Source organism: Carica papaya, chromosome 2 (assembly GCF_054855325.1).
Source record: "Carica papaya isolate Zhongbai chromosome 2, ASM5485532v1, whole genome shotgun sequence".
Taxonomy (NCBI): Eukaryota; Viridiplantae; Streptophyta; class Magnoliopsida; order Brassicales; family Caricaceae; genus Carica; species Carica papaya.
Window position 1 is genome coordinate 34,328,984 of NC_142310.1, and position 15,380 is coordinate 34,344,363.

Sequence of the window (15,380 nt, forward strand, 5' to 3'; positions counted from 1 at the left end):
GTGACACAACTATGGAAATCCTTCCTAGGTGAAACCTTTCGGCTTGACTAGCAATAATCCTTTCACTATTCTATCATATTATCCTCTTTTATTATGTGAATAAGTGTTTATTATTCGTTCTACCTCATAACTATTCCAGCAATTAGAAGCGAAGAATAAAAACCGTACCTTGCAGCTGTCAATACTCAACTAGTATGTAAAATGATATTAAACTACATATATATTATCTAATTAAATACAAGTATCAATTCATTCGGTCATACTCATGACCAAGAAAAAGTGTTGACATTGACATAAATTTAAAAAGTCAAACATACCTATTGGGGGGATAGAAGAACCAATGCTTTAGGCAGATTTTTTCTTATTTAAAATAATCTATCTCGAAATGACCAACCTCTACCTTTAACCCAGCTGATATTTCTTGTTCAATTGATTTCCATTTTAGTTCTTGTATCTCCTATAATCCTATTTTTTTTATCTTTCTATTTTTTAATGGATTTTAAAGCTAAATTCTTTTCTTTTCTTCAACTCTTATTTTATTTAGTGCATGTTTAGAATTAAACTCTATGCTTATTTCAAATTTTATTTATTTTTATCTTTCTGTAACTGTATTATGTATTGTTAACGGCACATTTTGGGTGTATTTTCTTTTTCAAATTTATTTTATTATTTTATACATAAACATATAGAGACCTATAAAAGTACCAGATGAGAAGTGTTCCTCTTTTCAATAAAAAGCACTCTCATTATGTAAACACTAAAAGAATGGTAGTGGAAGAAACGAAAGGCAAGAAAAACAACGGAAACAATAATAAAATTCCTATAAATAATTAAACTATGATTAATGGAATAAGATACAATGAACACATGCCAACAAACAACTTATCACTTCCACGTATAACACCGAAAAGTTCTATAGTCTAACTGCAAAATCCATCAAACATTCATGAGAAAATAAATACCTCATTCAGCAGATAGATTACCATATTGCCATGGGTTAAACTCAATTGATTTGACATCAATGTGATCGCTGTTGTCTGAGCTATCAATAGCAGCTCGATGTTCAGTGTACTTCCCATTGTACTGGTAAACCTCCAATTCACCCCAAGGTGTGGGTGTAACTTCGTCAGTTAAATCAAACCATCTTGGTTTAAACTGATGGCCCTTTGCCTCCCGATTCCTTTTCTCAGCTCTCTGTCTCTCCTCCAAACTGAAAGAAATGGCAAGAAGATGACCAAAGTACCTCGAATTTGAAAAGCCAAATTCATTAAAGAGAGTACAAAAAAAAACAGCAGTGAATGGCTCATGGGAGACGGTTAACATTAACCTCCTTTTTCACATGTAATAACTTGATTCAAATGGGAAAAGAAATCGTGAACAAATTATGCACTATCCCACTCAGCTCCCATAGTAAAGGAATAGAACTAAGAAAAAACTTTAAATAAAACAAATATTCCTCAGCAACATTGGGAACAGAAAATTAACAGTTTAAACATAGATCAACAGCCCTAAAGTCACAATGCAAACTAAATGATGAAATCATCAGCTCAGCGTCAAGAAACAATAGCATTAAATTCCGTTTAATAAAATTTCAGACTCTATGAAATGAAATCAGCAGTTTGTTCATTCATTAAACTATAGCCACATATTTGAAGGTTTCAGACGAAATGTACAAGTGCAACTGACAGAGAGATGGAATGAAGCCACGTACTTGTGCTTTTCTGCACCAGATTTGGATAGGTCACCCTGCTCAAGAGCATATCGATCAGGACGCAAACGAGAATCTGATGCTAACAACTTCGTAGGGGCAGTATCAAAGCTGTTAATTTTATGAGCAAAATGTGTGTACTGAAATTTGTCATTCTCAGGAATATCAGCAACATGCCAAACCTGCATAACACAAGAAGGGTCCATGACTTGAATTCGAACAAAAATCCATTTAATAGACTCTTTATTTGAAATGTTGCCTGTTGTCCTTCTAGCATTGAAGGAAAGTAGACATGCCACTGAAATTAAAACTACATTTTTTATCACCCAATATGAGGCTGCATTTATCATATGAAAACACTTTGTGATTTTCATTTTCAAAAGTTACATAAAAGAACAGGTGGTCCATATTAGTGTAGAACATGTGCATAAATATTTTTTTTTATCTAAAGAAAATGAAAAACAACTTTCAATTCTTCTCAGATTTATGTAAAGTTTCACTACTATTTTGTAAATTTTTATTTTCATTTTTAACCAACATATACACTTTATATATTAACTAATGAATTTAGAGAATAAAAACTTGAAAATGATTTCATGTACCAAATGGAGGTCAAACCTCCAATCCTGCGAGATAAACATAAGAATTTAAAGCAACAAATAGTATCTGCATGAGATCAAGTTTCGACAATTTCAAAAAACTGTCTAGGAATTAAACAAGCTATCAAAAATCCTATAAGTACACCTTGGAAGGATAAATACACCCTATGTGTCAAAGAAAAGTCAACAAATAAGCATGATATCAGGGCCAGACATCTAAATTCATCATCATCTTCTTCTTAGTTAACTTTTCCTTAAAGAGACAACAAAAAAGGAGAAAAGATAAATGCATTCTAAACTCATAATCAGCTAGGCTTTTCATAGTAACACCTTGTGAACCCATATTCTATATAGCAGTGTAATTGTAAAATAATGTAAGCTTGGGCTTTGGTGTTTTAATAAAACAAAGTGTCACCAAGCTTAACATAAGGAAAGGCCAAAGTTCAAGAAAGAACCTCCTTCAACTCTGTGCCTGGAAGGGGTTCCCCTTCCATATCACATGGTTGATAGCTCATCATCTCATTCCACTTCCCTGTCATCAATATTTTTGGTTCTTCAGCTGCATTATAAACATATCCATCCACCTCATATCTTCCAGCTCTGAAAAAGAAATGAATGGCATTCAATCACCAATAGCAGGTAATAACCAAAGAATAAAAATATTAGGTACCAAGCAAAAGGTGGCAGTGGGAAGATTCTTGAGGATAGCAACATTTACTAAACTAGGAAAATATTAATTTAATAAGTCAAACCTTGAGCTGAATTTCTTAAGGCACTTAAACCTATGTTTAAAAGTGTTGTGGTGAAGTTCAAAGCTACATATAAGAGTACCTTCTGAGCAAGAAAAAAAACAGAACATCTATTAAGCCAAACTTCAAGCTGAAATTTCATCTGAAAATGCTCAATATTTCCATGCAATAACGCCATCAGTTTTAATTATAGTTCCTTTTGGAGCACTAACATCTATATCTGAAAAGCCAGATGTTAAAGTTCAAAAGAAAGATTGATGCAGAAAGTGTCTAATACCCGAACCAGCCACATGGTTGAAAATACAGCACAACTTTGTCCCCAGTAGTCAAATTTGTCATGATCATCTCTCCTGGTGAATCAACCCAAGTTCGTCCAAAAATAAGGTTGTTAACCTTGGTTGGCGGTGGCACCAAATCTAGGACTACACCATCTCTTTTAAGGGTTACACGTGTTCTGGAAACACAAAAGGCCACATGGAAACATGCATTATTTAAAAGACAAAGCTAAAGTCAAAAGGGAAAGCAAAAGATTGAACCACAGAATAACCCAGGAATTTTTTGTTTTTTTGGTGGGGGAGAGGGGAAGGGAGAGAAGAGAAAACATTTGAAGATAACTACCCATATACATGAAACTGAGATTTTAAAAACCATCAAAAAGAAGAAGTTACATTGGATCTAGATATGTAAAGCCAGAAACGTTTTAGAAGGGAAAAAAGCTGTTAAGCACATTGATTTGGGGAGATAAAACATTGTTACCCCTGTACTGATATTAAAGACATGATCCAGAAAATTAATTCAACTACTGTTTAAAACTTTTTTTTTGATATATTAACAGTAATGTATATTATAAGTCACCAAGGGTGTGCCGCCCATTTACAAACTACTGTAATAGAAAAAGCACAAACACCAATCAAAACCTTGCATCCAGAGAGGTCATGAATTTAATGAAGAATGCCAAGATGAGAAGCAAATAAAAATAAATGACAGAAGTGAGCAGTGCCAAACGCCACCTTCCAACAGGGTAAACGTCCACCGAGTTCCCCAAAAATTTAGTTTTTAACTTTGAAGTCACGTCATAAGCAAAGTGCTCATTTTCTGCATGGCCAGCACTCATTGGTGGATGATGGCTCACCTGAAATGTCAATATTCACTGAAACAGTCAGTCTCAAATAGAAGTGCAGGATCATAAAATTTAACCATAGAGCAGTACTGGATGTGCTCATACTATGAATGTCATTTAAAGGAGAAAAAGGAAGGCTTCTGTGCATCTTAAAAAGAGAATGAATGAAACAAAGAGAAGAGAACAACAACATCACAAAAAGCTCAAAGTAAAGGCAAAATACTTAAAAACTCACCTGCTCAGAAATAAATGTAATCCCACCATGATGAACCATCTCATAAGTCTCTCCAAGAATGGGATTGAAAGGTTTCCATGTTCTTTGGTAGGCATAATAAACAGATATAGCCCACGATGCTGCATAACATAACAAATATCATTGAACATAAGATGGTAGTTGCATATGCCTCAAAAAGAAAAAAAAAGAAACCAAATCAAGAATATACTGACAAGCATACACCAAACGCATGTAGGGATCTTCACACTCATCTGCCCGATCCAACAAGTAGGAGTATTCCATTAACTGTGACATAAATCATGACTTCTATGCTTTAATATAAGAAACAAAATATTGCAGGGAGTAACACAAATTGAAAAAAAAAATGAAAAGAAAAAGAAAAGGAGTTTGGGAACATAGTTTTTACAATGAACACTATAACCCTCTTGCAGCCTTTCTCTACCACCCAAAGAGTGGGTTCAAACTCACTTCTTTTTCTTGGAACAAGAGGGATATATGCTTAGTTAAGCTAAGGCTGCTGGCCCACAAAATTAAAACTGTTGCACTAAAAATTGCACAAACCTCGGCCATTTTCTGAAGCATAGTCATTGGTTCAAATATAATAACAGGAAGTGTCACCATCGATGTGACATCTGAGCCTATATACTTTTGCATCATTTTCCAGTAACTGTCTCGCTCCTGTTAAGTCCATCAGAGTATAATTCTCAAAGTATTAGCAGGAAAAGAAAGACACAAAATATAATACTTTTGTATTCAATGAGCATTCCAAATTAATTGACAAGACAATCAATTTGACAATATAAGGAATTATACAATATCTAGAAGAGTGGAAAACTATCATCTTAGAATAGAAGAGTAACGGAAAGTATAATTCTTAACAAATTCTTATACAAGAACCCAAAAATTAAAAAAAAAAAAAAAAAAAAGGCGGACATCACATAGTTCATTTTCTGCTTTCAAAGAAAAGGATTTATACCAAAATCATTTAGGAATACAGTTGTTATAAGCCTATAACATATTCTACAAAAAGAAATTCTCCATTAAAAATCTATCCACAAGTGGTTGTAGGAGAGAATTTTATGCGTCATTTGAAACTCATAAGTTTAGGTTAATTCTAGTAAATGTTAGTTTAGCCGACTTGAACCTAAACTCAATGTCTAAAGAGCAAAAAATAATTTATTTTTCACATAGCGGTATAGAAAAATGGAATTAACACTAATGAGAAGGAGAAAAATAATATATCAACTGGGTCGTCTAGGTTTTGTCTTAATTCTTATATTAATTAGCTCCTACATTGAGTTTTTGATACTAAATAAGTTACACATTGTTATATATTGGAAAAAATAACTTAAAGTTTGATAAAGATTAAAAACAAAATCTATTGAAAAAGAAAGAGCAGTAGAGATATAATAAGCGAATAACATGTGAAATATGAACCTAGTTAAATAGGTCAGATACTCATTTTGATTTACTTATTATTTCAAGGATAATATAGGTTACAAAACTGTTGACATGTTAAAAAAAATAAATATTTCGATTAAATCATTTTGATTGGAAATACTTTATGGTCTTTCCAATGCCAATCAAATATATATTAAATTTCTTAAAAGCATTCTCTTTTTGTTTTATATACACACATAATACTGAAGTTCAATTAAAGAACTATGTTCCAAATCTTAGAACTCAATTCATTTCTCAATTCAAAGAATAAGGTTTCAATTCATAATTTGAATCTTGATTTGGTAACCATGATGATAAACAACATTATCAGGTATATTTATTTTGATTTTTTAAAAGAAAAAATCAAACAAACACGAGCCCTGCCGTGGCAGCAGGTAATATCACAGCAATATTAGAAGTAAAACCACAGAGTACGCCATTCTTATTTTAACAGTTGAAAGTTGGAAATAAAATACTGCTTCCTCAAATAAAATACTAATGAATTATTGATTCAACCATCATTTTCAAGAAGGCAAAAAGCAAAATCTAGGAGCCAAGATTCTTTCCAGCACACAGATATTACAGGGAACTAAAATTAATTGAGGGAACCACATACCTCCTCCTTCCATCTTCCTCTCTGAGCTTCCTCCTGTGCGTCTTCTTTGCCACCCTCAGGATTTATGACTTCTACACCTTCATAACCAAGAAGCCTGGAGCAGACAAAGTATAAGATACTACTGAATGGAAAACCAACATAGAGATATATGAGTGCACCCACTTAGAAATAACCAAGGGAAAAAAAGGAAAGAAATGAAGATGGTCATTGCCACAAATTGGATCCAGTGTCCAACTTCGAGAGGAAGACTATAGATGGAATGGCGGAATCACAATGTTGAATACATGCCCCAGCAACTTATCAGCAGTACCCTGCTCATTGTGCACGGGGGATTTAACCAATGTTCTAGCTCCTAGAGAGCCAAGGAAAAGGTATGAGAAGTAGCTGACACCAGCTCTAGACTAATGTACATTAATTCATTCTCAGAGTGGGTTATTGCTAGAGAATTAAGAATATTTCCTATATATCTTAGAGAATAATAGGATACTTCAGGTAATCTTTACTATACAGTCGATCATTGGTGGAATTCAATAAAGCTTAGCAAGGAAAATGGTTGTGGAGATTCTTGAGAGAAGAGGGAAGAATGTGGAGAAGGGTGATTATGGCTAGGTGGCAGAGCTGTGCATTAATGGGTGTGGGCAGGGTGGACGAGAGAGGTCATGGCCTGGGTTTATGGAAGAAAATCAAGATGCGCTGGCCTGGTTTCAAGGAAAACCTGGCTGGGAAAATGGGAAGAGAGAATAACACTAGATTCTGGCATGATTCATGGTTGGAGGGGGTTTTCTAAAATTCTGCTACCCTAGAATTTTCACGATAGCACAAGCCAAAGATATGCCGGTGGAAAAGACCGATTCGTGGGAGAATAATAGACGTATCTGGGCAGTTAATGTCAGCAGAAATTTGAATGACTGGGAGGCGGAGGAGTATGAAAATATGTTGAAGAAAATTTCCTAATTTCAAATGGGCAGCGATCAAGATCAGGTGTTGTGGAGGGGCAGCAAAAATGGCGAGTTTTCTATTAGCTCTTACTACTGCAAGCTGATGGGGTATATGCTGAATAACTCCCCCTGTTTTCCTAGCAAATTAATTTGGAAAAATTCTGCACCCCCTAGAATGGCTTTCTTCGCCTGTGAGGCTTGCCGGGAAAGCATATTAACCTTGAATAAACTGAAGACTAGAGGTGTTACTCTGGTGAATGGATGTTGCATGTGTCTTAGGGAAGAGGAAGGCTGCCACCTTCTGCTCAGATGTCCTATTGCTTTTGAACTGTGGAGCTTGGTGTATGGTTTGCTTGGCATTTGTTGGGTACCTGCTGGTTCGATTGAGGATGAGATTCGGGCTAGGGAGGGCGATGGACTAAAAACAGAAATTGCGAGATTCATTCTCCTGTCCATATTTTGTGTCATATGAGAAGAGAGGAACTTGAGAGTTTTTGAGGGAAATGTGAATAAATATTAGCAAGTTAAGAGAGAGATGGTTTAATTATTTCGGTTTTCTTGTGTTAGGTCATGACATCATCAAGGCTGAGGATTTTGGGGATGTCATTGATATACTAACTAATTTGTAAATCTCTTGTAAATGGGCGGTACCCCCTCTTTTTTGGTACTTTATTAATATAGTTACTATACTTTTTCTTAAAAAAAAAATAATCAATTCTTAGTGTTTCCATTATTATTATAGGTATCCCTGTGACAACTAATTTTCCCTCTAACATAGTAACATGAGCAGTTCCATAACACGATTTCAGTTTATCCTTCTAGTGTCGCATAGAGCAATAAGATATACAGCTTATTAACCTCTACTGTCTTGTTCTTACTACCACTTTTTTACTTTCTAGCTATCTTCAATGAAAAAGAAGAAAGACAAATTCCTACTCTTTGTACGCTAAAACTATCCGGTTTCCCTTGGTTAAAAAATATAAATTCAAAATCATCTCAAACCACTGGCTTCACCGAAAAGTCTAGCTACTGCTAAGAGGAGTTGTAAAACAACACTCAGAAGAGTCTGACCAGCCAGTCCATGAAATTCTTTTTTGCTAATATCACCTGGAAACACCTCACATCAGCTGAAGATCCAGAGCTTGCTTCTCTTATATCCAATTTTCCAGCCAAAAGATCAATGACACGAGATCTAGAACCAGAACTATCAGACAATTCCAGAGCAAATTGACCATAGGTGGCATAAGACGTGTGTGTTGCAGAATTGGAAAGTTCCTACCAACGTAAAGTCAACCAGTTTAGCTAGATTAACAGATTCAGCTCAGTTTGATCGATTCAATTCCTTCTTGATGGTGCACAGGCATAGCAGTAATTTACTATTTAAGAATTATACTATTAATTTATTTTTAGTATTTTGTAATCCTATTCGAAAAAAGATAATTTGGCACTCTATTAATATCTCTATAATCTCCGTTTGGATCAGCATTCAGTTATTCAATGAAAAGTTCAACCCTGTCATGCATGCTACATTCTATGATTCCAACTCAACAGAGCTGAGGTTTTCCCACCCAGGGAGATTAATGGCGCATAAGCATGATAGAAATTTACAATTTAAGAATTTTATTACTTAGGTTATTTCAATATTTTTCTGTTTATTTATGTCTTGTTTTCCTACATTTATTAGGAGTATTTCTTAGTCTAATCTTGGCACTCGATAGATACCTTAGTATTCTCTTTTTAAGATCACCATGCAATGATTCAACAAGTACTTTGAGAATTTCTCAATACCTAATTATGTGATTCGATCAGATCTTAGGGTGATAACTAAAAACTTCATATATGATACCTAGGTTTTTCCCAAATTCCTCAACAGGCAAATTAACCTTAATTTGTCCTACATCACTTCCAGACTGCCTCTCAACATTTTTAGACCACTCCACGAGCTCAATCATCTCATTAACAGAACCAATCACGAAAAATCAACCTAAATTTCAGACAGGGAAATCGAACATGTACACAAACATATATACGTATAATACGCGCAAATTTTTTATAAAATCCAACTAAAAAGAAACGAAGAGAACAAACCCGTTGACAGATCTGTGCATTGCGTTGCCAAACATTGACAAACCAGAAGTCATGGCAGCGAAAAATCCCTTGCTCTCTTTCTTCTCCGGAGTACCCATCGTCTCTTTCTCCCTCTATAATTCGCTCTTTTGAGCCTAACTTCAATTTCTCCAATTAATCTCAGCTTCTTCGATTTCAATAGCGATTGCAGTTCGATTGAATTCCCCTTAAGCGCAGTCGATAATTTCCTTTTCCAGCAATCTCGCGAAAGCAATCGATCGAGAGAGAGAGAGAGAGAGAGAGAGAGAGGCGTTGTTACAGAGTGGTGGGATCTGTACTCGCAGAAAGAACATGGAAGAGTGTGGGCAGTAGAGATGCAATTCGGTGGCAGTTTCTTTTTAAAAAAATAAAAATAAATAAAAAATTTGTTTTCCATTTTAAGATAAATTAATTTTTCCCCAAAGCAATATAAAGGAGTCCAACACCTTTGTTTAAAAATAATAATGTGAAAATAATAATATGGTTAGGAAAATTGGACCACTCATTAAACTAGTAGTTTTGCAGCTGACTCTCAAAATATTATACAAAAGTTAATATATTATTTAATTAATATAAAATATTTTTTGAAAAACGCAGCAAAAGCTAAGTCAGGCACTACTGCCCCGAAGCAACTTCCCTTGCAATAACCCTCACCATTCACCAAACCTAAGCATAATCGGTTGATTATTTTATGAAATATTTAAACTAATAAGTTAAATTTTATGTCTACAAATTTAATATAAATAAATAAATAATCATTCTCATTAATTAACTTTTAATATTTCTATTAGTTATAATTAGCATTAACTTGTTTTATTTTCGAAAAATTATATGCATTCTACTATATATTTTGTATGCTGAGTTAATAAAAAATAAATAAGATAACTTCTAAATTTTAGTTTATTCTCTTTATTTTATAATTTATATATCATACTTGTAGAGTGAATATCTAATTTATTTCTATTTGATATGTGAGTCAGTATTAAGTTAAATATAATTTTTTAGATCGTTAAGTTTTGATATCGAATTTTATAATCTCTATATTATACTTGTAGAGTGAATAGTCTAATTGATTTCTATTTGGTATGTGAGTCAGTATTAAGTTAAATATAGTTTTTTAAGTTGTTAAGTTTTGATATTGAATCTCTAAATCATATTTATTTTATTTTGAACAGTGCATGGTTTTCATTATAATTGTGTATTGATGCCAATTCTATAAGTTTTTAACTGTGTGAATATTATAGTATTAGTGAAAAAAGTGATTTTTTAATTGATTCTCAATTTTTATAACTTATAAGTTGGTGTATAATCTATTGTCTTTTATTGTGCGATTGTAGTGATTTTGTTTGCTATTTATCTTTTGTGACTCGTCTTTTTATCTGGGTTTGTATTCAGAAAATGAGATCACGTGTCTTGTGTAGACTTAAATTTGACCTTAATGGATAAAATTGACAAAATTACACAAAAAAAATACAATAATTTATTTTTTACGTAATTTATTTTCAAGAAAATACTGAGATTCAAACCCAAAATTAACAACTCATATTTGTAGATAAAGTAATCTTACAATCGAATCATGACTCTTAAGGTAGTAAATCAAATATTACCTGTTATAAAATGTTTATTTTGTCATAAAACATCATGACTTACTGAGATTAAACCTAACTTGGTCGTTGGAGCATGACCAACGAACTAACGAGGTAAAATATTAGTATTATTGGGATGAGAAATAATGAAATTCTAAGCTATTCCTTTCAAGTACAAATTATTAAGTGATTTATTAAAAAATAATAAAAATAAGAAAAATAAAATAAAATTTGTGATGTTGATCAAAATTTCTTTTGTAGTGCTGTCCAAGCCCAGTAAAGAAGGCCCAATTCTTTGGGCGCCAGTGGCCCAATAAATGACAACATATTTAATTAAAAGATTAATTATTAAAAAATACATTTTTTTTAGAAAATTATAATTATAATTAAAAAAAAGTGGGATATACATGCAGCATTATTTATTTTTAAACCCTCTTTTTTTTTTTTTTTTTTTTTTTAATTTAGACACCTCACTGTTTTTACTCTTTTCAGATCTACAGCGAAGCTTTTATCAATTTTTAATTTTCGTTCAAATCAATCAAGAGACTAAAACCCTAAGGATTCACCTCTTTCGATTTAGCAATTGAACTTCAAATTATAGCTTAAAAGACCTCGTTTTGTGCGTCTGAAGATCCGCTTACTGAATTCGAAGAGTCAGAAATCGAGAATGAGAGACGGGAAATCAGTAAAGTTCAATGTTCAGCAGCAACAGCAGCAACAAAATCAACAACAGCAGCATCAGAACGGTCATTTCTCTCCTTTTAAATTCGCCAAATTGTTAGATCCCGAGGCTTCGTGGGATAAGGTATCATTAGTTTTTGTAATCGTTGCTATTGATGGTATTGACTTTTGTTCGGTTTAGTTTGGTTAGAACTTGGGTGATTTCTGGGCAATTGCATCCGTGTGAAGTTAGCAGGAGTAAGGTTTAGTTGCTTATAAGAGGGAGTTTAACAACCTCTTAATTTTTCTTTATTGAATTTTTGCAAGCACAATGAACCGAAGCCGGTAGTGTTTTTTCTTTGGGTAGCTTCTATTAGTTTTTTGTGCTTAATTCTGCGAACCGACCTCCGTAAGTTGAGAAATTTAAGTTATTTTCTGTTAAACCAGTTGTCGTCTTTTTCTTCCAGAGAAATTCATGAAACTTCCTTTTCAATGGATAAGTGCATAATTATGAATTTGGTTTTTTATTGTTTGGATTCATGCTTATGAGTTAAGATTTATTTGGGCCAGGATCAATTGGGAGATGTATTGCATTGGATTCGACAAGTTGTGGCACTTGTCTGTGGATTGCTATGGGGTGCCATTCCTGTGGTCGGGGGCTTATGGATTGTCATGTGAGTTGATCTTTGGATTTCTTTTTTTTTTTAGCTCGGTTGACACAATCATTTCTATTGTCAGTTTATCATGTAGCATTTACTTGAATGGTTGGACTAGTGGGGTTGATGGCATGATTTCATTATATTTATAATCATTTGAGATTTTATTAATGACTTAAATAACTGCATATATATAGTAAATTACAGAGTACTATACATGAGAATAAGATAGTTAAGTCTTCATTTTGAATTGCTATTTGCAGACCATATTGACCCTTATTTATTTCGACATATTAGAATCCTTTTTATGTCTTGAATGCATCAGTATCAAGTATTATGTTTGCCTCATTGGTATGGATGTTCAAGGGATCAAGTTCACACATAAATTTTCGTATTTGGTAGAGTAAATACTGGATTACATATACATGACCAACAAGATTTGAAATGTTGCCCTCCCTAGAGGAAGCAAAGGCAGTTGGGCTAGTACCATGAATGACCAAGAAATAACTCCTCAAAAGTCAAATTAAAGAAGATCCTTTTAAGATCAAACAATTCCATTGAATTGATTGTATGTGTAGTAGCATCTACGATACTAAAAATTATCTAGTGACCTGATTATTGCGATTTCTTAGGATTGTTTGTTTTAGCTTCTAGTTAAGCTTGTATAATCTATCTTTTAATTCAAGATCCCTTGTACTAGTACTAATCCGAATCAAAGAATTATTAATTTGTTTATGCTCAAAACGAGAATGGGCTAAGGCCAAGGGTGTGTGTTGCAAAGGAAACATGCTTGAAGTAGTAGGTATCTAAAATTACTTCAAGTACTTAGTTCTTGATTTAGAAAAAGAAATTCCATATATTACTAATTATATTTAGCAGCTATTCATATGTACATGCACACACATATAAATATATATATGACTAAACAGGGAATTGAACATACGAAGAAGATGATGAATGCATAAAAAGTCACTGAATGGTGCTTTTTTTTTTCTTCAGACAGTTATTTATTAGCATTTAATAAGGAACCTGCTAGTTACATTCCCAAATAAGTAAATTAAAACATGATGCTAAAAGCTGCTTATAACAAACACCTAATAAGTTGAGCCAACAGCCCTTTAACTGACTACAGAAGCTTTATCTACTTTGTAAAACAAGCATTTTGGTATAATTTCTGGGCCTATGGTTGTCTTGGTTGCTTCATTGAAAAAACTTGAGTTGTCATTGTGTGTAGTTTGGAATTTTTCTTCACTCAAGGTAACATTCATGCATCTTGTTTTCTTTTTCAGTAGTATTTTTGAGTTAGAAGTTCTTATGGAAAGATGAATAGATAATTGAGGACTCAGTGGGAAAGTACATTGATAGTTGGATTGAGGGGTTGTATGCCTTTCATTTATTAATGGTACTCACCTGCAATCATGGAGGTGTTACAGTTTCGCATCTTTTACTTTCCAAAGACTGAGGGATTGACAAGTTGATATTATGTTGACATAATTCTTATTTATTCCTTAACTTTGCATATGGAAAATTGGTAATTCATTTTTACATGAGTTTAAACAAATTCGTTTATGATGAGCCACTCCTCTGATATTTATTCTCATCAACAGAGATAGAAGTAATTAAAGAGGTATAATAAAAAAGGGAGGAGGGATGGTAAAACATTTACATGCTGAACTAGAATAGCATATACAGTAGTAAATGGTGGTCTGACAACAAATGGATCCTGATATTGAAGTAGCATATTTTGGAAAAATGGAAGCATTCCTACTCATTTAGATTCTTTTAGAACAACTGATTTCTTTCAAAACAACCCTCTTATATTTGTAAATCAGTGTTTGTCATGGGAGACCTGGTGTTAAAACTTAATGTATCTCTAGGAGAAAGGGGAAAGGTTGTTAGTGATAATTAGGTTTCTTTGAAAGGAAGAGGGATTGTTTTTTTAGGAGAGCACATTGTTGACATTTTCACAGTAACGAGTGAACTTGATGGGTTTCGGGTTCTGCAATTTCAGGCTAGACAGATTCATGCTATATTCAATCTCCTTCCCTCATCAGCTGCTCGTCATCCCACCCCAACCTAATTAAAATTTTTCCCATGATGTTATGTTTCCATCTTGTAAATTATGATCAACACAAATGGATTTTTGTTATTTTGCTTTCTTAATCTGGTTTGATTGGATAGAGGTGAATTCTATTTGCAGATTTTTGTTGATATCCTCTGGGATAATATATGGTTATTATGCAATGGTACTAAAGATTGACGAAGAAGAGTTTGGTGGTCATGCAGCCCTTCTCCAAGAGGGACTTTTTGCTTCTATAACTCTGTTTCTGGTAGGCAGCATCTCTTTGCTATTCTCCTCCCACCAAGAAGCTCTCTTTTTAATTTAATTTTGAAAGTGAATATCCTTAACCGTAATGCTCTTGTATGATTTTCAGCTGGCCTGGATTCTAGTATACAGCTTGGCGCACTTTTGACTTGCTTGGTACAGCTACCCTGCTGCTTCCAAGCGCATTAATCTGTTATAGGATGCTCCATTGATTGCCTTGAAAATAATGAGAAAGTTTTGCAGGCCATCACTATTTGCTTTATTAATTCTGTCTCTCCAACATTTGGATTGGTAGTCCATGGATGTTAGGTTTTGGATTATAGGAAATAGATATTTGATGTCAATGTTCCTTCATAAACATTCCAACCAATGTAGCAATTTGTGGTAATCCACTCTTGAAGATAATTATACTCATGTTTTTATAGTCCCAAAGCAATTTTTGCGTGCAAGCAAATTTTGTTGGACTTTTCTGTTTTTGGTGACTGGATATTTGTATAGTTTAGATTCTTTGTACCCATGCTTCAGAGCTCCATGTTTCAATTTCATATTTTTTCTCTACAAAATTTTTGACGGAGTCAAAGTTGTACTGTTCTTCAGTGTGTTAATTATTTTGGATTTGTCATCAAAGTAACCCTCGAAAC

The 15,380-nt window shown here is 33.5% G+C and overlaps 2 protein-coding genes across 2 annotated transcripts; one reads left to right on the forward strand and one right to left on the reverse strand.

The window, feature by feature from the left end:
* Nucleotides 1-802: 802 nt before the first annotated feature.
* Nucleotides 803-9,732, reverse strand: ORP3C (OSBP(oxysterol binding protein)-related protein 3C). Its single transcript, XM_088214302.1, has 10 exons — nucleotides 9,494-9,732; nucleotides 6,468-6,561; nucleotides 4,973-5,089; nucleotides 4,624-4,696; nucleotides 4,412-4,530; nucleotides 4,067-4,188; nucleotides 3,334-3,510; nucleotides 2,763-2,907; nucleotides 1,712-1,890; nucleotides 803-1,210 (listed from the first exon to the last, which is right to left on the reverse strand). Exons 1-10 carry the CDS (start codon nucleotides 9,589-9,591, stop codon nucleotides 964-966), a joined length of 1,371 nt encoding a protein of 456 aa, XP_088070428.1. The 5' UTR covers nucleotides 9,592-9,732; the 3' UTR covers nucleotides 803-963.
* A 1,774-nt stretch (nucleotides 9,733-11,506) lies between these two features.
* LOC110812153 (Rab5-interacting family protein) lies at nucleotides 11,507-15,302 on the forward strand. Its single transcript, XM_022038843.2, has 4 exons — nucleotides 11,507-11,902; nucleotides 12,328-12,431; nucleotides 14,614-14,743; nucleotides 14,849-15,302. Exons 1-4 carry the CDS (start codon nucleotides 11,765-11,767, stop codon nucleotides 14,885-14,887), a joined length of 411 nt encoding a protein of 136 aa, XP_021894535.1. The 5' UTR covers nucleotides 11,507-11,764; the 3' UTR covers nucleotides 14,888-15,302.
* Nucleotides 15,303-15,380: the final 78 nt, after the last annotated feature.